The sequence below is a fragment of the Megachile rotundata genome, unplaced genomic scaffold (genome assembly GCF_050947335.1).
Source record: "Megachile rotundata isolate GNS110a unplaced genomic scaffold, iyMegRotu1 scaffold0229, whole genome shotgun sequence".
Classification (NCBI taxonomy): Eukaryota; Metazoa; Arthropoda; class Insecta; order Hymenoptera; family Megachilidae; genus Megachile; species Megachile rotundata.
In genome coordinates, this window is record NW_027473526.1 from 113,164 (window position 1) to 139,899 (window position 26,736).

The following is a 26,736-nucleotide window of genomic DNA, read 5'->3' on the forward strand; positions in this document are numbered from 1 at the left end:
ACCGGGCAGAAGGGACGAAGCGATAAAAACGGTGTCGCGGAATATTTTCGCGAACAGACGGCGCGTTTCGTTGCTCGTCGTCGAAACGCGATCGAACGTTTGTAACGGGGAGAGGAGTAGGAGAAGTAGGAGGAGGAGGAGGAGGAGGAGGAGGAGGAGGAGGAGGAGGAGGAGGAAGAAGAGGAAGAAAGACGGGACAGAGGACGGGACGGGTCGATCGGTCGCGAGACAACGCAACGGAACGCCGTTGTGCGTCGATAAAAAGGAAGTGGCGAAACGACGGAACGCGACGGGGTGACTGATCAACGTTACTCGTCGCGACGATCGACTGACCGTGTTCGTATCTCGCGACGATACCGCCGCTTTCTCGACGGCGATTGCGCGCCTTTTTCCGCGCAAGCGCAATTCGCGGTCGATATCGCTCCGATTTTACCCCGCTTTGCTCCTGATACCCTCGCCACCCTGGTCCGCCCCAGTTCGTCCTGGTCCACGGTGCTTCAGACTCTTTCCCCTTTTCCCCTTTCGTTCTTCCAACCCTCCGCCGGCGATCCGCTGCCCCGAGACATATCACCTTTCTCCCTTACGAACCTATCGTCTCTTACCCTCTCCCCGATCATTCTCTCTCTTTTTGCTTATTCCTCCTTTTTCCGTTTCTCCGTTTCGTCGTTAACCGCTTCGCGACGCGTTTCTGGACGTTCGAACGTCCTAGACCGTTCGCGCGAACCTTGCGACTTCTCTTCGATCGTCTTTCGAACGAATTAAATGGCTCGTTCAATGTCCTTTTCGTTGGCCGCGGCCGCTTTTACGCGTTCGTTCCAACACAGAACCGCCGCCTTTTATTTTTCATCTGAAACGAGTTTATCTGAAAGTTTATCTTGTACCTTTCGCTCCTCCGCGATCAATCGCTTCCGTTACCTCTATCTACCAATTATCTATGAATTCTCTCTCCTTCTCACCCTCCTATCCGTTTACGCAATCGATCGTTATCGCTTGCCTATTATCTCTCCTTATAATAATCTCCTTTGGTACGATTACACCTTTATAATTATAATACCTACACCTGTAGCGGCGATATCGTCGCTATTTCCTACGCGATCGAGCGACGACCGATCAACGGATACACGAGCTTTCGATTCGATCGAAAGCCTTTTCTCTTTGCCTCGGACGTTTTCGCTCGCAAGATAATTTCTTCTTCGGGCTTTTTCCCTCCGTGGACAAAACCGCATCGACTGTGACAAAGCAAAGATACAACTTCGATAGGTGCGTAACGCATCGAGTGTACCGAGGCAGTTCACCGGCATTCGATGACCAAGCTCCGAGTCGTTCCGTTAATTACCGAGAATCGAGCAACCCGCTACCATCTGAAAGAAAACAAGAAATACCGATGGTATTTCTTTGCTGGTTTTTAATCTAACCAACTATGCAGGGATTTGAACGACATCCGATTACCGATTGTCCGCGTATGATCCATCTTGATATTCCATTCCGTAGTTATACGGGTTGTATAACTCGACAAATAGCATATCCGATACCGCGATACTCGCTCTGACGCATCGACCGTGTTCCTTTTTTAAACAAAATCGACGCGTTATCGTTTAACTCGATGGTCATGAAACAACCGATCATCGTTACTGTTAAAAGTAGGGGAAAACGGCGAGTCGATTGGCTAATTTAGACGGAGAGGAAGTTTACACGGTACTTGAAGCTCGTATATTTGGTCGCCGCGTCTCTTGCCCGGATTAGCTTTGCCTCGCGTTACTTCGATTCGTCTCGCCTCGCCTCGCCGCGTTTAGCCGCCACGCGATTACCAGCTCTCGCGATCCACACGAACGCGCGCGGATTAGGGCATTCGAGTGTCGGTGAATATTTTTGATCGTGCAAGCGCGACTACCGTCGCGTTATACGCATACGTAGGTATCCGAGAGAGATACGCGAGAGAGCTTCGATGCTCTCGTTTCGTCGGATCGGATCAGGTCGGGTATACACGCTGTGCGCATTGAACTTCCCAGACCTGAACCCGACAAGTTATCCCTTACACTCCGAGATTTCCTCGCTAGTCCGAAGATCGGTGAAAATTTCCCGCCATTCCGTGTCATATTCGAACCGTTTGATCTTTCAACGAACCTAAACGTGTCCTTGCTTCGTTGCGACAATACGATTTTCACTCACCTGACACGACGGGACTCGGAATTTCTGCTGTCACGGCAACTAAGAGGCTTCCTCGCGAAGCGTCTGCTCGTCTTACCCTCCTATCGCCATCTTCGAACCACGTTTGACTCTACCGATGAAATTGACAAACCGAGTAGAAGGGCGAAACGATCTTGATAAAAATATCGTGCCGAATCTTCCTGGTAGATGGCGCGCAACGGCGCAGCCGCAGCAAATATCGGAAACTAGAGAGTTGCGGTTGTATTCGTTCGCGGCTCTATACTCGACGATACGTCCTATTCGTACGTGCCACGCGCCGCTTCTTTCAAGTTTCGGGACTCGTCAGCGGACGTTTCCCTTCCGTCTCAGGAAACTCGCGATTCGTCGCCCATTATTCCATCGACGTTTACGCGACTTATTCTTTAAAAGCGCGGTTCGGTCATTCGTTCTTTTCATCTAAACGTTTTCCACTCTTCTCGTTTCGCGCGCGTTTTACGATGGATGCCTCTGATTTACTATCGGACAAATTGCTTAACGAAAACAATACCAGTGCCATTAGTCGATACGGTAGGTTTCTTTTTCTCGCGATTTCAGCCACACCCTAACCGCGTACGCGTTTTCCGATCAAACGAATCTATTATTTGTAAATCGGCAAACGAGGATATACGATTCGTTCTCTATTTTTCCTTTTTCTTTGCAAACACTCGATGAGAACAATGAAAAACGAATAATATCTATGCGAGTTTATTCCAGGATACGAGAACATTGCGTGCCAGTTGATCGAGAGATTTGAACGCCGAGTTGGCATAGTGATCATGATCACGAGCGGTACCGTTGCTCTCCTCTTAAAACCATAGCTTCGCTCCGTGTTCGATACTTCTTAAAGGATATCGGTCGATAAAATACAGTTTAAACGGGATAATTCTTATCAGAATAGATCTTCCGATTTTACAGTATTATCGATCGATGAACAATCTTCTAAAAAGAGAAGAGATACTCGGTAAGAACGATATTTTGCAAAATTATAGAATGAAATAGTTACGAAATTGAGAAAATTGATGAATGTACCGATTAATGGACTTTTCCAAAGATCCTGCAGTTTTGCGTCATCGAATTTCTTTAATCGATCGCGAACCGAAGCTTCCGTTCGAACTCGCGAGATGGTAGCACTGTATCATTCCGCCTTTCCCGCGTTTCGTGCAAAAATAATTCGACGCACATGTTAAATTTTGTGCCGTCCCAACGTCCGAATGTGCACGAGCATATATATACATGTATGTTTTACCCAGAACGATACACGATGAGTAGACGAAAACACGATATTTCGATCGTTAAAATAGTAACAATAGTAAAAAAATTTCGGCGGATTTCATAGTTCGGGTTCGAATAATTTAATCGACAATGATTATAGTTGCCGTTAAAAAGGTGGCTAATGTTTTAGCAAAAAGAGTTTTAATCGTAAATAAATTGGTCCGGAATAAAAAATAGAAGGAAAGGTATAGAAAATTTAGTGGCGCGGTGTGGCGCCATTGTTGGCGCGCTAAACGAGGAACGACGGAAACGGACGAAGTCGCGTTCGCGTAGAGGACGAGGTCGAGCACGGACGCGATGAGACGCGAGCGGCAGTGCAAACGATACGGACGTTGCGGTCGATCGTGGCGAGAGAGAGAACGTGCTTGCTACGACGTATCCGATGTAGCTGGATTTTTGTGTTCGATGGTCGCGTCGTTCAGAGTTCGGAGCGCCCTACTCTCTCTCGACTGTGAAAGCGGTGCGGTGTTTCGCGAGTGACCCGCCTACCGAGATCTCGCGTCTTCTCCCGAGACGTTCGTTCGGTCTCCGTTCGGTCTCCGTTGTCCGACTCGCGAACACAGACTATCCGACGGGTTCGTAGTTGCTTCGATATCACGATTATCGTGCGTGCCCAATGGTACGTCTCGTGCCGTTGCGTTACGCGAACAACGACGACGACGACCAACGACGGCCACGACAACGGTGACCACTGACGTTTCGTCCGTTCCTGGTCGTCTAGGTCGCGCGTGTGCCACCAGTTGCGTGTTGCGTGTTACGTGTTACGTGGTACGTGTTGCGTAACTACGATTCGACGGCAACCACCTTCTCGTCCAGTACTCAGGATCACCATCGGACGTCGTATTCGTCGATCGCAGTCGAAATCGGCCGATTCGTGCACCGTCAACGAAACGGGTTAGTTTTTATCATAACGCGATTGCGTATCATGTTTCTTCGCGTTTAGATATCGACTTACGTCAGTCTACAGTTTTCGATGCATGATAATTCGGTTGTTTATTTTTGTATATTAACGCGAACATAGTCACGGGAAACGTGCGCAAATTGTTCGGCGACGAAGGAAAAAGGAAAAAGGCAAAAGTCTGGACGAATCCGTTTTATTTTGGCACGCTCGCGTGCCTCCCGCGTCGCGTGGCGTATTACTCATTGGAGAATCGTAACGATGAAAATTAAACGTACTCGTTGAAACGAACTGCATCGTACGTGCGTAACGTGTCAAAGTAACCTAAATACGCGGATAAAAAAAAAGTGGCTACGATTCGTTGCTGTTGCAGGATTTACCAATACACGAGGAATAATATCTGGATAATATCGAATAATAACGATTTTATACGTATCATAGCGATTACTAGTGGCGCGAATGTTTCGTGTTGCTCGAAAGAAAAAAATATATCGTCCCGTATATGGTAATAGCTCGTAGACGGTTTTCCGAGCACGCGAATAAAAACGTCACGCGTCGCGTCATATCGAGTGGCAAAGAGCGGTTTCAAATTATCATTAAGCGAACGCGTGAACCGTGATTACGGTTTCGACGCTTAGCATTAATGAAAAGTACGCGAAACTCGGAACTAGCCGACTGACGCGAAGGAAAAAGCTCGTGTACGCGTGTACGTAAGAACAGAGTAAAATCGCGGTGTAGCACAACTCGCAGAATTACGAACGAAGATCGACTAACGAGCAACACGTGTATGATCCGACCGGGATACATATAGGAAAGTCTGTCCGTGTTGCTCGGTTAAGTGATCGTCGAAAATGTTCCCTTATTTTGGACGAGTCGATCGTCCGTTAACGAAACCGGAAGAACGGAAGAAAGGAAGTAAGGAAGGAAGGAAGGCGGGTGGTTGGATGCAAGGAGGTTGGCAGATAGCGATCGTTTAACCTCGTCGCTGACTTTGAAGTTACTGATCAAGCTCGATAGAAGAGGAACGATTATTAAAGGATGTCTCTTTCTGTCGAATGGTTAAACGCGGAATCGAATTGACTCGTCAAGTGGGTCAACGGTCGAACTTGATCGCCGTTGGTGAACTACGCCGGGTCGTAACGCGCGAGAAGAGACCGCGCGTCACCGTATCCCCATACAATACGTGTAACACGTGTACCCGTGATCGTCGATTTCGCATACATATTACGTTCAACGAATTCATCGGAGTTTCTAATAAATATTCGCTGGTAATAACATCGAGAGGGTGATAAAAAGTGCGTAGCAGCATTAAATAGCGAGACTGGTGGTGTCAACGGAGGAATCGATTCCTCCTCGTTTCTCTATGTTTTCGTCGTTCGATGGATAATCTGGGCTCGGTCGCTGTCGTTACGATTCGACAAGATCGTTAGAAATCAAAAATTATTAACCGTAAAAATATAGCTCGCAACGATAGCGAAAGAAGAAAAGAGAACCACTGTCCGCACGAGTTTCATTAATCTGACCGCGCCTGGAGCTTCGCTCGTATCGCGTCTCCGTGTGCACGGTATCACGGCTTTTCTTGCACCGCATCTACGTGTACGTGTAAGCGCATTTGTATTTGTATTTAGATGGATACTCGCGCACATTGCCGCGAGAGCGCACCTCTTAGCCGCAACAACTAACCACCGATTCGTCTTCGCGCGTATTTGCACACGAGACGTCCGCTCACAACTTCCACTTCTTTTCATTTTTTTTCTCTTTTCTTAACTTCCACTTTTCCTTTCCGTCGTAATTCGACTTATTTCCTTTCATTTGATTTTCCCGTGTACCGCGTTTCGTTCGGCCTGCTCATTTCGAACATATCGCGTTCGTCTTTATCTGTTTACGACTCTTCCTGGAATCTGTACTGTTCCCGCAAATCCGATTCGGTTAATTGTAAATTAACAAATTTAAAAGGTAAATTTATGAAACGAAGAGCATATACTCGCATATAAATAACCGCGTATTCATAACCGTAGAGTGTACGTGTACACGCGATCAGGTGAGATGGCGGTATCGCGTGGTCGCGAACTTTAATCGGTAGGTAGTTGCGCGAACCGTAATATAGAATTATAACCGATAGCCGGTACTTTCCCATGCTCGAGCGACGAGCCGCGAGTTTCCCACGGATTCGCAACCTTAATCCTTCGAAGTTTCTTCTTCTCGTATACGGAGCATGGCTTAGAAATTGTCGGTAGCGAAAATTTGGTCGGCAACGTTTTGGATCTCGAATTAGATCGATCGTTCGAGTCGGAGATGCGAGTGTACGGTTCAGAACAGAACGGAACAGAACAGATAGGGGCAAGAGGGAGTAGAAAGAGGGAGTAGAAAGAGGAGGAGGAGTTCGGTGTTCGGCATCGAGCGTTCAGCGCTCGGAACTCTCCTAAGTCACGGGCTTAACTGAGTTAACGCGCTCTTAAGGCTAGCAGAGGGTGTTAACCTTTTGCTCTCTCGCTAGCTCACCTGCGACGGCTACTTGCTAGCCAACGATGCGCCATCGGTTTCCGTAACGTTTCAATTTTACGCGCGCCGCGATTCGACTCGACTCGGAGCGCGGCGCGCAAGTTTGATCGTTGGTTGGCCGCAGCATCGAGAAACGATCGAAATCGCTCGCATTCGCGGATCAACGAAACGAATAGGTCGGAATAAGAACCGGTTCGTTGATCGGTTCACCGAAGGGTTATCCTGAAACGCGATCGCATCGAAAATGAAAGTCGAAATAGGCTCGTTAACAGATTCGCGAAACCAACCTCGAATCTAATCGAGAAATAATGCTTCTAGGGACTATGTCCTCGCAGAGCTACGAAATTAATAGAAGGAGTGTATTACGGAAAATAATTTTTACGTTTCATCGACTTTCGATTTCGATCGCGGTAAAGCATAAACGCGTCCGAAGCGAAAACGAGCGGAAACGACCGCGGAAGAAACGAGAACGGGCACGAAAGAAAGGAAATGGAACGAAAAGGGAGAAGAAAAGGGGACCCGGAAGGGTAGCTCATCTTCCGCGAATCTCCCCGGGCTCCTGACACGTCCTCCGTTGCATAACGATTCCATCTGTTTCGAGTATACCTTCGAGAGACGCGACGTGAGAGCCACTGAACCATGTACCGGTTGTTCCACTCGTGGAATGCGGACTAGCTCGCGACGTGTACGTGTGCGTCAGCGTCCGAGTCCTATCCGTATTCCCTTCCACCTTCGTGCATCAAGCTTGCACGAGGATATACGCATCTTTACGATGGACCTAAGCGATTACTCTCGTTATCGTTTCTCTCGTTCCTCTTGCTCTCTCGCTCTGTTCCTTTCCCCCCCTTTTTTTTCTTCTTTTTACCTTTCCAACAACACCGATCGTTTTGAGCCAGCGTGCAAAATACGTCCGTGAAATCGTGGAAAAAACGTAGAATCGTCGCGTCGAGGACCGTATGCGCGAGTACGTTTATAAACAATCGAAGGAAGTCGTAGCGCATAAATATGTAGCGAGTTGCTCGGTTGCAGGCTCGCTGTGGCCACTGTATGCAAATTCGACCTACCGGTTGTACGTATATTTTACGCGAGAGCGCAAGGTATATTTGTTTTTTTCTCGAAAGCTCCGTAACGTTTCGAGAAAGAGAAGAAGAAGAAATAGAAGAAGAAGAGGAGGAGTAGAATCGCAAGACAGCTGCGATTTTTCTCGAAGCTAACCTAATTGCAATATACGAATAAATTAATTTAAAAGCTATACTCTTTCCGGTCGCTTCACTCTGGTAGGAGCAAACGAATGCGCGGTTTACCGTTAATCGCGGCGACGACGACAACGACGAGTCATCCAAGGTAAACTAGAACTTTTCCGCGACAGCGATAGACGAATCGACAGGAAAATTTCTGGTGAAACCGTCGTGTCGGGAATCGCTAGATAAACAAATAGATTTATCTTTAAGGAATTTTTCTCATCCTCGTTTGCCTCATTTTCTTTATTATTTGCGTTTATTGTTACAGAAAGTTGAAGACGTAACGTCGAAACGAGGAAAAAAGAAAAGGAAAAGCGGAAAGGGAAGCGGAGAGGTGGCATGTATCGTTCGAAAATGGCAGCGGAGACGCGTCGATTGGCCTAAAGGAAATCGAAAGAGACGCGAGGTGAGTGGCTCCTGTTGTACGTTCGAAGATTGTCGAACATGGACCGATAACGATTCGTGAAATTAGAAGAACACGGTAGCGTTGTCGATTTTGGACAACGCTTATCGGGTCGCGCAGTGACTTATACGTCAGCCGTTATCCGAGCACGCTTATTATGCACGCTATATCGTCGGCCGCTTCGACCAGGGAAAAGCCATAAATTTAATTGCTCTCCGGGTCACGGAGGACGAAGGACGGACCGAGAACCGAGGATCTAGGAGCAAGTAGCCGAGAAGGAATACGCTTCGAAGGACAGAGAACGGTGGATACGGAGGATAATAGAGGAGTCGCGTTGGCCTTGTTCGTCCACCGGGATTCGTATCGATTCGAATCTTCTTTTCGTTTCTATCGCTTTTGCGCGTGCCGTCGCTTCGACGTTGTCCGGTTGATGCATTCGTAGCAACATCCGTCTAGATCTAAAGAATATTAGGTATTAGTAATTGTTTCCGCTTCCGAGTGATGTTATCGCGAAACGATTCGATCGTTTGTCCGCAAACGTCGAGGGGCTTACGATCTCGAGGGAAAAAGCCGAGCGGCGCGGCTGCCGGAGAATAGTTTCGAATCGTGAGTAATTATTGGTGCGTCTCCCCGCGCTTTATCGGATTGATAACACAGTTGGAACGTTCTTTGCTCGCTTTACGTCGATAACCTTTTCGGCGATAAATTCTTGTTATCTCGTGGATTACGCGTTCGTCGAGAATCGAGAAGCATCGGAAAAGCTTCGCCGGTCCGTGGCCATACGGTGGCGGGCTAATAAAATCTGTCCGTGATCGTCGATCGAGCAACTTCGAATACCTTTCGGCAACCGTAACGTATTCGCGATCGTATCCAGCTTAGGAACGAAGAATCCGAACGTAGGTCCAGACACAGGGCCTATTCACCAACGACGACCCGACGATAAAAGCGCGTGCCAGCGGAAAAAGGAGAGAATAATGACCGTCCTTTTGCATCGTGTATCGAGAGTACACGATGCCAAACAATCGTTAATGATTTGCTCAAACGTCCTCTTCGACGAACGTTTACGAGAAAATTATGGCTACGATCGATAATACCGAAGCGGATTAAACGTATCTCGAGGAACGTCGTCGACCTTTTTTTCCCCGCTTCGCTATCGAAACGATTCGATGCCGTTTCTCGATTTCTCGTCAAGCTTCCTCCTTATTCCGCGTAAACAATTCTCCGTTGGTAATAATAATTTATCGTTTCGTTCGTGACAAGCGCGATCGAAGCAACGCGACGGCGTGAAATTTTCCATTGGTCTCGCTTCTTCGTCATCGTGGTCGTGGTCGTTGTCGTTGTCGTTCTGCTCGGCCCCTCTCTCTCTCTTTTTCTCGCTCTCAAACAGACGCGCGTAAGTACGTTCCGATAGATGCGTAATTACAACACCGACCAACTATTTCGTTTCTTTCGCTTTTTCCATCTCCCTTTCTCGTTGCTCGCTTTCGTTCGCTTTCTCGAACTCTCGGTTAGATACTCTAGCGAAAAATCTTGATCGATCGCGTGCTCGCGTGTTCGGGAGTATCGAGCGCCCCGGTATCTTTGCATCTCGGTCTTCGAGGACCGACTATCGGACGAGATTAGCGTCCGATGACAATCGCGATAATGATAATTGGCCGTCTAATTAAGTCGGTCGATTAATCGTTGTATGCGCGTACGTAACTCGATTCGTCTTACGACGAGTTACATAGGCGCGCTGAGAAACGAAATGCGGACGTCCCTTTCGACCTTTCGGTCTCGAACGTGTTCGCTGCGAATTAAAAGAACGGACGAGACAAAAAGAAAGTTGTTCAAAGTTTCACCAACGAAATGGACAACGTCCGAAAGAGGAATCTCGTTTCGCTCGATAAACCTTGGTCAAGCACCGAGAATCTCGTCTCGGTACGTCTAAAACACCGGTCGATTCGCGGAAAGGCACTCGTTAATGGTTACGGCCCTTTTTCACGGTTTAATAAATAACCGACCGTCATCGCCGTCGCCGTCGCCGTAAATGCAATTACGCGCATCCGTGTACCTGTAGACTGTAGACGGTCGATGTACGCTGTAGCCTGTATGACGTGCACGATTGGTCGATTCGCGTTCCACGAGTAATCGGTACGGAGAACAAGTATAAGGAATAAGGGAGAAGATTTCTGGTATACCGTTTCTAAATTACACCCTCGAAAAGAGCAAAGATGCCGGATAAGGAAGGCTCCGATCGATCAAGGTATTTGATCACGGTTTCTCGCGCAACTAGGCGAACCAGCATTCTTCATATTTCGTCTGTTAAGTTAAGACATTTCTATGTATGTATGTGAAAAACAAACATCAAAACGATTTTACGAGAACTTCGAAGGATCGATGTTTCCGATTAGAGGATTTTCTAGCGTTTTCAAAAATTCGTAGACACGTAGAGCAGTGCGGCGGGGTTGGCCGTTGATCGGAATGGACGAGCGACGTTCCCCGTTCCGGCCAGCCTGCACGCGAGCTCTCTCGAAGAGACCGATAATTAAGGTAATGGCTACTTTTCAAGTGGATTTCCGTGTGGCTCGATCCGCGCAGCCAGCCAACTAGCCGTGCCGATTATGGTCACGAACAACCACGTTCGCATTTCGCTCCGTTACGGACCCCGCTCTATCCTTCTCTGCTTTCGTTTACCTCTCCGTACTTATTCCTCCCTCTTCTCCTTTTCTTCGATGGTCGTCTACGATTAAACTTTTGTCATCCTGATCGCCTCTCGATAACTCGGTTGTCTTTAAAAAATCCTGCGAGTTCGCGTTAATGTTCGATCGCGAATCGGCCAAGTAAATTCACTCGGGTAAATTTGTTGTGTTTACGGTTTACGGAAAGAAAGAAAAAAGAAGAAGAAGAAGATAACGCGCTAGCTAGAGAAGGGAGAAGAAAATGTTCCGCCGCGACCAGCAATCTGGTACAATGGATTTTGAAGAGTGTAATTTTCGTCGGTAACAATGGTTGCATCGTACCGAGCGTACCGTATAATCTCGCCGTCGCGTCGCCTCGTCTCGACTCGGACCGGATCGGCGTGTTTCTAATTTTCCACGCGTCGTGGGAATTCTCGTTCGATTCGTCGATCATTGATCGCTCCTCGCGAAATCGACGGAATCGGAAATGTCGTAGATCGAATCCGCGTCCATCGAGTTGCGCGTCGTTACGCGATTACTCTTTCAACACGCTTCCCGAAGGGAAAAAAGATTTTCTTTCCCGATAAGAAATAAGCCCCGGGGCTTATCGCTCGGAGAACGTATATACTATACGCTATTAGGATGGTTCGACAGAGATAAAGCTCATTAAAATACATAGCTTACGCAACCGAGCACCGACCGAACTATCGAAACGACTTCCCCGTTGTTTTTCGACGTTTATCGTGCGATCGTTGCGTGTCCTTTTCCCGAATACGTAGATGCGTTTACTATCGTTATCGGGATCGGAGAAATTTCGAATTTCTCGCGATCGACCGAAGATCGAAGATATCGGATTAAAACGGTTTCGGAAGAACGATCGAAAGCAAACAGGCAACTCATTTTCTCATTCGCTTTGCAACTACCAACGACCAGCAACGCCGACGACGTTTACGAAACTAACGACCGTTTCGATTGGTTCCTACTGGAATTTAAGCCGTCCCACTACCGATCGACCAATCGGCATTTTCACCGATAACGGTGCTCATAATTACTTGATAATTATTGTACGAAAAGTGATTCTCTCGGGATAATATCTCGATGGAATCGCATCGAATCGAATCGAATGCGCGTAGAGACTTACCGACGCCTATTCGCGCGAAACTCGATCTAGTTTCTTTTCTCGGTTTGTTGGTAATCTCGTTAAACGGACGCGGGGTTAAACGCGGAACATCGTTAGAGGCGAACGACCTTAACCTTTCGAGTAAGTTAGCGGCAGAAGAGGAGAGTGACTTGGCTGGCACGGTTGTCCCGAGGTTTTATCGTTAACGCGATTAACGCTAGCGGCAGACTCCGAGCGCGAACGATGCTCTCCTCCGTCGCCGCCGCCGCCGCCGCCGCCGCCGCCGCCGCCATCGCCGTCGCCATCGCCACCGCTGATCTTCGATCTCTCGATCTTGTAACTGGCTTTGCCACAACGCTTCGTAGATCGTGAGCTTTGACAAGTAAAGTCCTTCGTCCTCCGTTCTCCAAACGTGTTCCTTGTCGTTCAACTTTCAACGTTTCATTCCCTACGTTAAACATCGAATCCGTTTCTATGATATATTCTATTTTATTCTGATAGAAAATTGAATTAATCGGTTTCGTTCTATACGCATGCAGAATGGTGTTGGTGGTGAACGGGGTCCTGCAAGAGGACATTCCAACGGATAGTAGGTCGTTGTACGCGGCCCATCCGGTCTATCGTGAAACTGCGACGCAACTGCACTCGATGCCAGCGAAATTGGTGGGTCCAATGGGTCTGCTGTATGTCCAGCAACGAGAAATGGCTGCTACTTTACCACACGACAGTAAGTGACTTCTCCGATCCCTTCTGTTCCTCAAATATTTACGGTTAAGTCGCTCGTTACACGGCACCTCGTCTGTCTTTTTTTCAGAAAACGTGAGCATTATCGGCTCGGACGATATGACTACCTGCATAATCGTCGTTGTGAGGCATTCCGGTAAGCCGTGCGATCGATCGAAACTCGCCTTACCGATCAGTTTGTATCGTAATTAGGCGCGTTAACGAGACGAGAGCGAACCAGATCACTAACTAACGATGGCTGGTGGCGTAGGTTCGGGTGCTGCGGCGTTGGCGCATCTCGATGGAGCTGGCACCGAAGACGCGGCAGCGACGATGGTCCAAAGGGTAACCGAGCTAGCTCTAGGATTCCCGGAGGGTCGGCTGGAATTGCAACTGGTCGGTGGCTATTCTGATCCTAGAAATTATTCCGAAGAACTATTTTGCAATATTCTCGGTAAGTTTCCAAGTTGCTCGGGACATTCGCGAAAACGCAACGTTCCAACTTGATCGTGTAAAATCTCTAGTATCGAGTATCGAGTATCGAGGATCGAGGATCGAGGATCGAGGATTAAGGTAAACTTAAGGATTTTCGTTTTAGCCGCGTTTCACAAACAACCGGTAGAGATCGACTTGACTCTCTGTTGCGTGGGCGAATTGAACACAACCGTAAGGGGGGGTATTCATTGGCCGATGATATTCGGGATCGGTTTGAACGTGAAAACGGGCGAGATCTTTCCCGCAACCTTCCCAGACAAGGGTCCCGAACAAGCTCTAAGGTGTGCCAGACAATTGACCGGTGGTCAGCAGGTGCGTAACTATCCGATATACAGCTACTCTTCTGATTTCCGTTAACGAAGGAGAAAAGAAAAGTAGTGACCGCTGCCGAAACGACGGCAATTTACCAACAAATCTCTATCGTTCCGCACAGGTTCTGGACGTTTACGATTGCACGCTGGGACTACTCAGAATCGGACCGTTCAACTACGATCCTCTCAGAGGAGTCGACCTTTGGTTAGCTCAGTCCGATCAATTTATTCTGCAACACCTTTCGACTTCGCCAGAAGTGGAACTTCCGCATTTCGTATCACAGGTGGTATTCGAATAAATACGAGATCGTTGGACGTACTTAACGCGTGTAACGTTCGCGTTCGCGTTCCTCTTAACCGAAATACTTGGTTTGCTCTAGGTCCGGGCGACGCTCAAATACATACAGGACAATCAATTTCCGGCCGTCACCGTCTTCCGTGATAACAGACCTCATTATTATCGTCGAGACGAAACCACCGGTGTTTGGCAACCCATCAGATATTAACGTTGGCTATCGTTGCATCGTATGCGCGGACTCGCACGCGCAAGGAAACACGAAGGAAGGCAGTTTACGAAATTTCCCTGGTGATATCGAATCCAAAAATAAATTTACCAATCGACGAAGAACCACCGTAATAAAGTGGACGTATCGTAATCGGCGCATGTCTCGCGTTTTTTATCTTATCGAGAACGTTGTTAGTTGAACGGTTTTTTTCAAAATTTATTATTCCCCAAGCACAAGGATACGATATCGCTCGAAACGATACGCGCGACTGCGATCCGTTACAAAAATTCCTTTTCAAGTCGTCGCAGTCGCAATCGTAGTCGTCGTAGTCGTCGTAGTTGTAGACGCTGCGCCGTTCTATTATACCCGATAAGCCTTCTAGTTTGTGGTCCCGTTATTAAGCGATAAGAAAACCTACAAACTGCTATTGATTTTTCGCCGATTCATAATCGTTCAAACGCGACCAACGATCTATTATTATTATTAATATTAATATTATTATTATTATTATTATTATTATTATTATTACTACTACTACTACTACTACTATTAAGAGCGGTCATTTAATCTGACTTATGATTACTACCGTAATCAGCGCTCGCGTTCACTTTTCTTTCCTTACTCCTACTTTCTTTTCTTTCTTCAGCTTACTTTTACGAGCGCGTTCACTCCAGCAGGCTATTCCGTCGTTGTTTTGGTAAATATTTTCGTGAATTTAAATGGAATAATAAATTAACATATTATGACGTTCCACCAAACGAACGGAAACTAACGAAATTAAAGTTACTGGATAACGTTTAGTCAGCGATGTATATAACGATGCCAGAATCGCGTAACGTTTATCAAAACAACGAGTATCGATAATCGATGCGTTATCATCGAGATCGAGAATTTGTTACGAACAATGAAACGAGTCATTTATGAAACTGCGATTCTTTTTTTTCTTCTACTTCTCCTGTTCCTTTTTATTCTTCTACTTGTTATTTTTACTCCTTTTATATTTTTGCCCCCGTATTTTCTGTCCTCTTGGGTAGAGTAGAGGAATTTGCGCAACAAACATTCCGTACTTGCCATAAAAGAGAGTGAAGTTAACGAAACTAGCGTTGTAAATAAGTTTGCATTACTCGAGCGCTGCGTGAGAAAGTAGCGAGTTTCTTCGGAAAAGGAAAAAGAAACAACGACTACGTAATAATCCTTTCTACTTCTTTTTCCGTTTTCTTTTTTTTATTCGTTTAACCGCTGATATAACTTTTAAGAACAGGACACGCGTATTTATGAAAGGGACTCGATATCCCGTAAGGAATATTATCTCGCACGAGAAAGAAATTAATAGAAAAATTATGGTATTCTCTCGCCCGTGAAGTATGCGTGCGAGGGGAAAATATAGTTGGCCATTGTCTATTGTTCCGATAGTGATATACGAATTAACTAAAATTAATATTAATTATAGAAACCGAAGAGATATATTTTTACTATGTTACGCGTAGACAGCGAAAAAACATTCGTGATTGTGACGATGACGACGATGACGAGAGGACAACGACGACTTTAACCGCTGCGTCGTTAACGTTGATCACGACGATGATTAAGTGGGAAAGCTTTTAAAACTCGAAGAGGAGAACTTTGCGATGACTGATCACTGCTCACTTTTTTCCCAACTTTTTTCTCCGTTTTATCTTTTTATTCGGTGCCGTTTCTAATAGTTTATCATTTTCATGCCTATAACGTTCAACTTTTTTCGATGGCGATGACGTTTTTACACTTTTTCGAACGTTACGATCCTATCTCTCTCTCTCTTTGTTCGTTCCCTCTTCCCGCTTCTTGCGACGCTTTTCCGTTCGATCTCTTTCGTTTTCTTTTGTTACGTAAAACGATCATCTCGTAACATTGTGTGGTGATATATTTATGTAATAAACGATAGATTTAAACATTTTTACAATTGTTTTCCCCCACATTTTACCAACATCATATTATTATATTTCGAACACGCAAAGAAGTTGTACGAATTCGAGCGTTCGAAACACTCTTGACGGTTTACCACGAATAATTTACGGACAACATTATTTATACGTACGTAAGTTAAGGTAATAACGCGAACGGTGTCGAGAGTAGACGAAATATTGTCGCGCGCGATGAAAAAAAAGGGGTAGTCGCGTCGCGCGTAAGGAAGAACTCGAGTTAATTCCATGGTGCGTTTCACGCCCGAACGCTTCAGGAGAAGGTAGGACGATGTATTTTTATCGCGGCATAAACGGTTGGAAATTGATCGAACGTTAACGATGATCGATCTTGACTTTATTTCTTTGTCCGTGCAACGCAACGATGAAACGAAACGAAAAGGGAAAGGAAAGCGACGAGAGAAAAGGAAAGAGAAGCGTGGTACTCCACAGGTAGCAGAATCGACCGTATCATTAGAAAGTGGATAACGCTGCGCACGCTCCTTAAAGGGTAAGTTGATTTTCGTAGTACTCGGCGGTTAACGCGAGTCACGGCGCGACGCGACGCGACGCGACGCGACGCGACACGGGCTAAAGGCTGAAGGAGTTTCAGTGCCGCCTGAACATCGACTCCGGGAGGTGTTTGCGCCAATTTTTCTCCCGATTTCCCGTTGCACGCCATCCAAACATTCGATGTGCACCGTTATCGACTAACGTTCGTCGTTACTCGTGTCCGGTAAGTCACGTTTCTACTATATTTATCGGCAATTTACAAATACGTAGTATATCCCTTACGACCACTAACAATAGACGTAAAATGTGATCGTGTTTCGATCGTTGCGACGAAGCTCGTCGATCGTCGATGCTTAGATTTCTTATTCTCTTTTCTCCTTTTTCGAAAAAAAAAAGAGAACAGGAGCAAACCATATGTTCGCCCCTAATAAAACCGTGCGTTCTCGCGTAATTTTTGTCTTATCGCGAAACACGCGACGTGCGATGATCGTTAAGAGGCAAATTGTTCCGTTTATCGTAAAACGAAATTTACTTAACGATGTGCCGTGTACGCTTACTTTACAATATCGCTTACTTTCATGCATTTCTCACAGCTTCCATTTAATTTCGTTTCAAGTCGCCCTCCCACTAGATGATACATATGTTTTAGCGATATTTTCCATGGAACGTTTACATCTTGAAGGTTATGTGGCTTCTTTCGACAAACGATACGGAAGCATTACGGTAGTAACAGAAATATTTTCCCGCTTCTTTTACGAACAGTTTCAGGACACGGTCAAGTAATTCGATCGATCGACGCGAACGATTAGCGCGATACTCGCGTATCTTCCGACGCGTCGCTTTAAAACGCGATCGAAGGGATCGAAACGAATGTTTAAATAATATTATCGAAATTGAATCCGTTTGAAACACCGATCGCATTTGTCGCTTCGTCGATCATCGACGTTCGTACTTGGCGCTCTACACAGAGATATCTATCGGTCTAGTACGCCTTTCGAACGAGCGAAATATAATTATTACGCGTCGCCTGGATTCTCCGTAGACATAATTTTCATCGCGAAATCTCATTTCTTCCTTCCTCTTTTTTCTTTTATTTACCGTCCTTTCGAACATTACCGCGTATTCAGACACGACCAATGAGAAAATTAGTCGCCGCTATATTTCTCGCGGCAAATCATTCCTATACCGACAAGAGCAAAAAGAATGCAAGGAAGTAAGGAAATATAAATAGAGGAGGGAAAATCGTAACGAGATAGGATCGCGAGGAGTCGTCGTTATTTTACGATTGGATCTGCACGAGACAATAGATTTTTAGCGCCTCGTTTCGAAGCACGTTGGTCGAGCTTAATCTCGAAGGTTTATCACGGTCGGTGGCTTTAACGGGGATGCCTTTCCGTGCAAGATCGAACGTTTTCTCCAGACGTTCTTTTCCGACGGAGAATCCACACGCGACTTTCCAACATACCGCGCCCTCTTTCCTCTCCCTTTTTCTTTTCTCACCTTCCGTTTCTTTATCTCGACTATGTCGTTAGGTATTCGGAAACTTTTAATCGTTCATTCACGAAGGTGTTCTCGTTGCGGACACGTCCGACGGACGAGGTACACAAATAATTATGTTCGAAACACGATTCAGAAACAGCTTCTAATTACGCTGCAGTTCAACAACGACCTTCGATATTATTTTGGCTAGAAATTAATATCGATAATCGAAGAAGGAAGAAAGAGAGCGAAAAGCTAGTCGTTGGATAATATTTACGAGATACGGTCACGTTATTCCGGCATCGAAATAATTTCCTCTCGTCGACTCGGCGATCGAACGAAAATATTTTGTTCAACGGACGAGCAAAAAGTTATTCGTCTCATAGGCAAAACGATTAGATCGGCTTCGAAAGGATCGATCGGAGGGAAAGGTCGCGATAATTTTTCCGATAAATCAGCTTTAGGATCTTTCGGCGGCTACAAAGGGGAAGGAAGAGCGCACCGGAGGAGAGCAGGGTAGTCGGGTAACCGGATCGACGAGCAAAGAAAGAGTGATAGACCTAAAGAGAGAGAGAGAGAGAGAGAGAGAGAGTGAACGCGTAGAAATAGATCGGTTAGTAGCAGCCCTCTGTCCAGTGGCTTTGATCGTTTCACGGTAGATCGGTTTCGATACACGAACCGTTCCCTACCTGGCCTTGTTGTCGTCCTCGCAGCCGCACCCACGCCTCTCTCGCTCGTCGTTCTATGCTCCGTGTACGAGCGTGTCCTTAGTCGAACGATATTTTTTTCTATTTTAGCCAAATAATAATTCGATTGCTCGCGTACCTACTTTGCGCTGGACACTCGATCGTCAAGTCGAGGCGCTATCCTGGCACAAGCTAAAGTTACTGCCTAAAGGTATTGTCGGCTTAAAAATTACCTCGCAAGGATCATATAAGTATAGAAGATAGGAAGAAAAAAAAAAGAAGGAGCACGCGGTGTATACGGCACGTAGGTAGGACGCGTTCGTCGAACCGTAGCTGGTAGCGGGTAGCTGGCTCGGGCAAGATTGCGTTATCGGCTTTGCCAAGCACGCTGTTTCAGTTTCCCTAGGTTGCGTGCGAATAAAAGGTTCGTGCCGTAGCTGCTCGTTCGCGTGGTTCGCCTCGGATAGGTACATGTACCGGAGGGTCGCGCGATACGGAAATTAAAGAAACACGTTCGCGTTCCGCGCCTCGTGTTCTGTCTCGTGTTCTAGGAAGTTAATACGGGAAAATGACGAGGATGAGTTAACGATTAAACGAAACTAAGCGCGAGGGCGAAAACGCGCAATATCTACGCGGCAGGGTAGCTCTTATCGCCTCCGTAAATTCCCATGCGTAACGAACGGGCGCCGATCCGTAATTAAATCGTATCCTGACGTTATAAAATCGCTTCGTTCGATTAGCAGGGAAAGGATACGAACGAATGGAATAGAAGAAAATGCAAAAGGACAAGTTATTTGCCGCGGGCGCGGTCGCATCTGTTTATCGCTGAGATTCCAGGAGAATGGAATTGGTTCGCCGCGGATCGAGTAGCAAGCGCGTTAAGCGTACCCACCGGAAATACGAGATGCATCTGGTATTCTCTGCTTCCGTAGAAAGTTGCTCGCGACCGACTCGCGGAATAGGAACGTCGATACGCGATGTGGAGCGGCGCGGCGCGTCTTCGATGGATCTCCGGTTCCTCGCAGAACTGGTCTGCACTTTTCGTTCGACGAACGAACGATCGAAAGTTTCGATTCGGGGTCAGCGCGAGGAAATCGACGAACAGAAAAATAGTTTCTGACGAGCGGCGTTAATTGGAAAACGATCTCTCTGGGTCCTTCGATATCCAGTACGTTCTCGGCTTCGATGATCGACACGCTAATTAGTTGCAGCCCGATCCTATTAGCGAATAATAACGAGCAGAGCTTTAACGAGAGTCCGCGACGCGCTTTCTTTTTTCTTTCACCTTCGAAACGAGTCCGTTCGTATATCGTTTACTCGTCGATCGTTTTTTTCGTTAGCTTTTTGTTCAAAGATATATAGATTCGTTGTGGAGCAAGTAAGAAGAGTAAGATTTTTTCCAGCGAAGACGGGCTGAAACTGCCTTCGAAGAGAAAGAGAGCTGGCAGAAACGGAAGCGAAGGAAGTAAGAAAGTATCCGACCGATGCCTCCTTGAGTCATCTAATCGGTGTTTCGCTTTCGCTTCGCGAGTCGAAATCTTGAGCGAAATGGTCGATCACGAAAGGATCAGGCTGGTGATACTGGGCGGTGCCGGCGTCGGTAAGAGCGCGATCATCCGTCGTCTGCTCGGCCAAGGATTCAGCGAGAGGTATAGACCGACCGTCGAGGACCTTTACTCGAGGGAATGCGTTCTCGGCACCCTCACTCTGAAAGTCGATCTGCTGGATACTGCCGGTAAGAAGCCGCTGGATAGTCTCGAATTCGTTCGAGAATATCCGTCGCGTTTACGCGCGACGAGTCGCGGACACGTTAGCGATTGATTTCAGGCGACCTGCAGTTCCCAGCTATGAGGAGGCTAAGCATCGCTACAGCCCACGCGTTTCTCCTCGTTTACGCGACGACCTCGTTACCGAGCTTCGAATGCGTGAAACGGTGTTTCGAGGAAGTCAGGGAACAGCGGCCGGACTTTCAGGTAGCGTATGTTCAATTCTAAGAAGAATCGCGTTTTCTATCGTTTCTCGACGTTGCTCGACAGGAAGTGCCAATAGTCGTTGCCGGAAACAAGGTGGACCTTGCCACGACGCGAAGGGAAGTGCCGATCGAGGACGTCAGCGAATGGCTATTTTGCGAGTTACCTAAGCTTCGTGCCAAAGTGATGGAATGTTCTGCCAAAGACGATTACAATATCAAAGACATTTTTCGATGTTTCATCACCCTGTCGAAAATCGTGCCGAAGAACCATACCGGTGAAACGGACGAATCTGGTCTCCGACGGAGATGTTCAGCGTATGGATCGCGCAGGTATTCCTTTCGTTTTTCCCCCTCTGTCCTTTCCGTATCGTTTCGTTTCGTTTTTATTCCACCTCTGTTACACCCTTCTCTCACCTATTTTAGTTACCTCCTTCTCCGCCTCTTGCTTCTCTCACGAGCATTGTTCGAGTTTGCAGCTCGTACGCGTTTCGCAATTTCAATTTTCAGTTTCCTGCACGGACAACGATCGATGCTGGTCGTTCGTCGTACAATTTCGCGTAAACGAGAACAAGGGACAAACGATAATGCGGTAACGCGCGACCTCAATGTCCCCGAGAAACTCGAATCGTCGTAACTGTACAATTCGCGATAACCGCTGTCGATTAAATCCTTTTTTATTCCCTTTCACCTTTCAACGGCACATACCTACTTCAAAGCGAATCAGAGAAAACCAAATTGACGTTTAGCGAACTTCTCGGACTTTGGATCTACTCTCCTGCATGTAACGCTCGATCGATTACGCGTTATTATTGAAAATCAAACGATCGAATCGCTAGGTCTGGCAGTCCACGCGGCAGAACCGGAAGCGCCGGCTCTGGTACCAGTTCTCAGCAAGTGATAGCAGCGCAAACTTCGAACGTCCCCGTCGTCGCCAACGAGGAAACGAAAAGCAAACCGCGCAGTCGTAGCTTGATCCGACGCACATCGCGAAAAACCAAACAGCAGATCAGAGATGCTCACACGGACGACTGCAACATTTCCTAATTTTCTTACTACTTTTCTTTCTATCTCCCCATCCATTCCTATCTTATGTACAAATACATACTTATTTACGTGACCCAAAACGTTCTGTCCGCGAGCGAGCGAAATAAAAGGTTTCGTTGTTTTAGAAAAGAAATAATTCTAGAAAAGAGACTCGATGCGTATGTTTTATGTTGGTATTTCAAACGAAGCAAAGTAGACGCAAGAAAGAAAGAGAGAAAAGCGGGAAATGAAAGGGGTTGAAGGAATAGAACAATGACGTCGATGTCGCGTTGCTCGACACCCATACACGTATCGAAATATTACGAACTCGACCCCTTTTCCATATTTCGCGCGACAACCCACCACTTCGACTCTAGTCTACCGAAGAGAGAACTGCGAAATACTCATCATACCCGATGAAAACAAGAAAAGGACCGTTTCCTCTTCTTTTATTAATATCGATGCCCGATGACGATGGGAAGAAACGAATGCTTTTCCCCTATTCCAGAGAAAATTCATTTCCTTTATGATCAAACGTAAAAAGGTAATTGCAGTGTTGGCGCGTTTAAATATTCAAACGATATCGAACATTCAGACTCTTTCAGTTTTTTTTAGAACGAATACCAGCTTCTTAACTCGTAGCGTCTTAACGACAAAGAAAGGACCAACATTTTCAGCTTCTCAATAATTACCTAATTACATTCGTTTCCGTCACATTCTTTTCCTTCTCCGCCTTGGCTTTTCTACGTCTCTTTAACCTGCTGTCCAATTTAATTTCCAATTTTATCTTCTAATCTATTCTTCGCGTCTATTTCATGTTTTACATCTATTTATATCCTATCCGTCCATTTGTAACGGTCACGCGTTCATATCATTTACTAGTAGATCGAAATATCCTCCATTTACCAACTAAGTTGCGATGCTTTTCTCGTCCAACCGTAGCTCGCGACACGAGTTACGACTTAAACGTTCGTGCTAGTAAGTAAACTCTTGGTACATACCATTAATTCGTGCAAAACGATACTCCTACTAAAATAAAAATATATACAAGCATTTACTTACTCTTACGCGTCTATCAATGCGCGTGAACCTGCGAATGTCTATGTGCATGAAAGTATTCGAATCAAATTAATACTCGTTCGTATGTGTATCGTTAAATATTTCGCATATAACTTACGTATAAGCACCAAACAATGAAGTACAACCCGTGAAAACAATATATGTACACGTATATTTTTCTTCATTTCGAATCGATCGGCAATATTCTCGTCGAACGATTACTCTATCCTTTCACGAATATAAAACGAAACGAAATGATTCTTCCCTTAGGTACAACTTTTAAAATACTTTCCTTCTATTTTCATTGTGAATTTATAATTTCTATTATAAATTACAATACTATTTATTAATGTCGTTTCGTGCTACGGCGAAGGCTCTGTCGCTTTCGAACGAATCGCATTCGCTCTGTACAAAAATAAGCGTGAAAACGTATCGTTTAAAATAAATTAACGATCCATCGAAATTTCATCGTATTAAGATAACGACAATCCTCTGAATGTCCAAATTGCACCGTTTAAACACTGTTGGTTGTGTTCAACCAACTCGTTCGAGTATCGCGAATTCGCCAACGCGATCGAATATCACTTCTCCGGCGTATTATGCGAGTGAAATTATAACGGGTTAAATAAATATTTCATTGTATTCAACGTTCTTTCGCTTTATGGTAAAATCGCTTTATGCACTTTCGTTCGATAAACGATACCAACAATAATAACAGCAACAAGATGACGTTTCACGACGAGATCGTTGTTACGTTGGAATTTGTATCCGAATTACAACCGTTATCCGTTCCTTGGAATAAATATTTGAAATGTTGAACGTACGGCTGACAATGTTCTCCTTTTGTGAAAGCCGTAGTGTTGTGCAGTCGCAAATTACGCTGTTCGAAAAATTTATATACCGAGTGAAATAACGTTGCGTCTTCGCTTGTTTTTGCTGCCTCCAAAAACTTTCTGGCAGATACTTGATCCGCCATTCCAACTGATTGAACATATCTGAAACCGAAAAGAATCATCTTATATACAGAATAATCGTCCATGTATCGTGCACCATATCCCACTTTATCTCCCATTCGTCGCATTCCAATAATAATAATAATAGTAATAATAACAATAACAATAATGTATACAAAAAGTTTTACCGCAACGCTGCTAAAATGTGCCCTTTCGAGAGAAGAACTTCGATTATTTCCTCGTGAGCGTTTCCCAATCGTTTAAGCATATCCAAAGCAAGCTGATGCGCAGCGGGATACAAATTCTCGAGAGAAAGCAACAGACATGCCAAAGGTTTCGAATCCGCGACTACGTGATACTGTAGTAATTGATGAAGCTGATAGTATGCTTTTCGTTGAACCAACGTTGTGATAACTAATTCGTGCAAATAGTGTTGCACGGGAATTTCATGTTCGGCTAACGATCTAAAATCAACGTAACGTCACTGAGATGCGTTCCTATTTCATCCTAACCAATAATTTACAGTATGATCGATCCAGCTATCGTATGTACCTGATATACTCGAGAAGAACCCATACGATCATTTTCGGATCTATTGTATTCTCAGGAAATTTCGATAATATATAACTATACATGTCACTTTGATTGAGTAACAGTTTATATTTATAGTCTTCTGTTATTGTACTCGTATTTTTAATGTTGTTCTGCAAAGGTGTTCCCATCTAAAAATATTTATCAACGAATGAATCAGTGAAACTTTTCTTATCGAAACAATGAACGAAAAACAATCAAAATCCTACATATATATATATACTCGCCTGGTTTTGTATTTCGCTTTCCAAATAATTTCTGTAGACGCAATTCAATTTGTCAAATATCGTCGGCATGTCCATTAAACTAATAGGCAATTGTGTTATAAAATTTTGTAACACTTGTATTAAAATATGCTTTGCATTTGTTCGTTGCATTAAAAATTCAACCAACAATATCTTGTCCGTAATAAGTTTTACCAAAGCTTCCAACTTCAATTCGACGTACCTGTAATCGGTCGAATAGATCGAAATAATCTATTGCCTTTGATCGGATTATATCGTCTTCAAATTTGGGACGACAAAATGGTACGATTGAAAATGATGAAATTTTAACGAACCTACCACAAGCAACCCAACTTCGCATCGATGATTATATTCGGCTGAAAAACGACCCAATTTGGCGAATCTGTACGTAACGTTCAGGAAAGACATAAATAAAAGCGGTAAAGAACGCTCGTTGCTTTCACCAAGGATACATAATTGACAAGGTTGATAAGTCTCGTTCGATAAGGTTGCTCCTGGTACTTTTAAATTATACGGTTTCAACTGTTTTGCGGGTGCCACGCTAGTATGATGCATCACGGTACCATCGCTCACACCCGGTAACATGATATCAAAGATCATCGATGTCTGGAAAATTCCCGTTAATGTTATGACTATTTCGAATATCTTTTATTTTCTTTTCTTTCATTTCCTTCTAATAACGTATATCAGCTTACCTTTGAAGCTTGATGATGAACAATTATAAGATTATCTACAACGTTAATGGCAAATCTGCCGCTGACGTCGAGCTTTAAAATATGACTTCTTCTAATTGTTGTCATTCTATTGTAAAACATGAAAAAGTATAGAATACCGTACGATAACCTGTCAAGCTTTTCATCCGATTCAGAATACTAAAAAAGCATACTTATGGACAGTATATACATATACAGAAGCAGATCCTGTAGAGCGATTAGCGCCTGGCTGATGGCGTAGCAAAATAATACAAGGTGTTCCGTATAAAACTGCCAGAGCTACGTCTCTTTCTGAAACTGCTAGTTTACCCGGTTTTGTTGTACCGGATTCCACTAGAACAATTTTAATGCCGATCAGTGTATATTTTTTTCTCAGACATTAACCACTGGTAACCATGAAAAAATTTTTGATATCGTACTTTCAAATTTTGTTAATTTATGAAGATTTCCGGGTGTTACGTGCAATGCTTGCATTTGATTCCCTACTGTGCCAGACGATAATAAAACTAAATAACTTTGTGGACAAAATACGAACCAATTTATACCTAAACTTAAACATTTCAAAACTCTAACAGTTCTTTTTTCTGGATTTACCTGAAATAATTATGAACTTTTAACCACGAGTTATCGTGGACAACAAATTAATATATATACACTTCAAACTCTTACTTGAAATAATTCTACTCCATAATCGGTAACAAGTAATATTTCGTTTCCATGTGTCCAAACGAATCCCAATATACTTGCATTTTTTCCTTTACACGGTTGAGAATATTCTATATTATCGAGCCCAACAATAGGAGAATAATTGACAAACTCAACAGAAGAATTGGAACGTTGTATCGCAAGTATATTCATGTCAGGAGAAAATTTAATAGATATTACTGCACCCTTATCTTCCATTCGAAAATTTATGTTTTGATTTGGTCCCTTAACCGATACACCTGTTACACCTCCTGATCGAACTGCAAATACCTGAAAATAAACACGTTTTCAATCAATAATTAAGCTTCCAAGCGAAAAAAACAGTTAAGTATCAAAATGTTAACCTGTTGTTTAGAATCGTCAAAGAATACATTTGTGAGTGAACTAATAGACTCGAATTTAATTGGATCGGACGATAATTCCAAATAATAATCATCGTTGGTATCCTGATCGTCAGTTTCCATTTTATAATTTCACAGTTATTCAAAATAATAACACTCGATCGCTGTATTTTAACGCTGTCAGATTATTTATAAGTGCGT

General features: G+C 44.8%; 3 protein-coding genes and 1 long non-coding RNA gene across 5 annotated transcripts; 2 read left to right on the forward strand and 2 right to left on the reverse strand.

Moving 5' to 3' along the window:
- Nucleotides 1-129: 129 nt before the first annotated feature.
- On the reverse strand, nt 130-18,636 carry LOC105663822 (uncharacterized). Its single transcript, XR_001097217.2, has 4 exons — nt 17,343-18,636; nt 3,217-8,961; nt 2,170-3,126; nt 130-1,361 (listed from the first exon to the last, which is right to left on the reverse strand). It is a non-coding gene; the product is annotated as an uncharacterized LOC105663822 (long non-coding RNA).
- Nucleotides 8,369-16,250, forward strand: Ntan1 (N-terminal amidohydrolase 1). 2 transcript variants are annotated; one of them, XM_003707514.3, is made up of 7 exons: nt 8,369-8,506; nt 12,823-13,010; nt 13,098-13,163; nt 13,278-13,460; nt 13,605-13,813; nt 13,935-14,096; nt 14,193-16,250. In XM_003707514.3, the coding sequence occupies exons 2-7, from the start codon at nt 12,824-12,826 to the stop codon at nt 14,316-14,318; spliced, it is 933 nt and encodes a 310-aa protein (XP_003707562.1). In that variant the 5' UTR covers nt 8,369-8,506; nt 12,823; the 3' UTR covers nt 14,319-16,250. The 2 variants fall into 2 exon arrangements, with proteins under 2 accessions (XP_003707562.1, XP_076398033.1); XM_076541918.1 differs by lacking the exon at nt 8,369-8,506 and adding an exon at nt 12,643-12,665.
- Nucleotides 16,804-24,600, forward strand: LOC100875654 (GTP-binding protein Di-Ras2). Its single transcript, XM_076541920.1, has 5 exons — nt 16,804-16,991; nt 20,337-20,668; nt 20,761-20,906; nt 20,970-21,235; nt 21,742-24,600. Exons 2-5 carry the CDS (start codon nt 20,482-20,484, stop codon nt 21,947-21,949), a joined length of 807 nt encoding a protein of 268 aa, XP_076398035.1. The 5' UTR covers nt 16,804-16,991; nt 20,337-20,481; the 3' UTR covers nt 21,950-24,600.
- On the reverse strand, nt 23,609-26,715 carry Bulli (regulator of MON1-CCZ1 complex protein bulli). Its single transcript, XM_003707573.3, has 11 exons — nt 26,539-26,715; nt 26,159-26,464; nt 25,909-26,083; nt 25,663-25,822; nt 25,472-25,577; nt 25,229-25,382; nt 25,095-25,158; nt 24,759-24,978; nt 24,493-24,662; nt 24,129-24,404; nt 23,609-23,982 (listed from the first exon to the last, which is right to left on the reverse strand). The coding sequence occupies exons 1-11, from the start codon at nt 26,656-26,658 to the stop codon at nt 23,721-23,723; spliced, it is 2,013 nt and encodes a 670-aa protein (XP_003707621.1). The 5' UTR covers nt 26,659-26,715; the 3' UTR covers nt 23,609-23,720.
- Between the last annotated feature and the right edge of the window lie 21 nt (nt 26,716-26,736).

Bases quoted from the DNA above. Each gene is read 5' to 3' on its own strand.
- Ntan1 (XM_003707514.3), top strand. From the start codon at position 12,824: ATGGTGTTGGTGGTGAACGGGGTCCTGCAAGAGGACATTCCAACGGAT. The intron at 13,011-13,097 runs GTAAGTGACTTC...TCTTTTTTTCAG, and splicing joins TGCTACTTTACCACACGACA to AAAACGTGAGCATTATCGGC. The intron at 14,097-14,192 runs GTGGTATTCGAA...GGTTTGCTCTAG, and splicing joins TTCCGCATTTCGTATCACAG to GTCCGGGCGACGCTCAAATA.
- LOC100875654 (XM_076541920.1), top strand. From the start codon at position 20,482: ATGGTCGATCACGAAAGGATCAGGCTGGTGATACTGGGCGGTGCCGGC. The intron at 20,669-20,760 runs GTAAGAAGCCGC...GATTGATTTCAG, and splicing joins CGATCTGCTGGATACTGCCG to GCGACCTGCAGTTCCCAGCT. The intron at 20,907-20,969 runs GTAGCGTATGTT...GTTGCTCGACAG, and splicing joins AACAGCGGCCGGACTTTCAG to GAAGTGCCAATAGTCGTTGC.
- Bulli (XM_003707573.3), bottom strand. From the start codon at position 26,658: ATGGAAACTGACGATCAGGATACCAACGATGATTATTATTTGGAATTA. The intron at 25,823-25,908 runs GTACGATATCAA...AAATTGTTCTAG, and splicing joins TAAATTAACAAAATTTGAAA to TGGAATCCGGTACAACAAAA. The intron at 23,983-24,128 runs GTAAAACTTTTT...TTTCGGTTTCAG, and splicing joins CACATTTTAGCAGCGTTGCG to ATATGTTCAATCAGTTGGAA.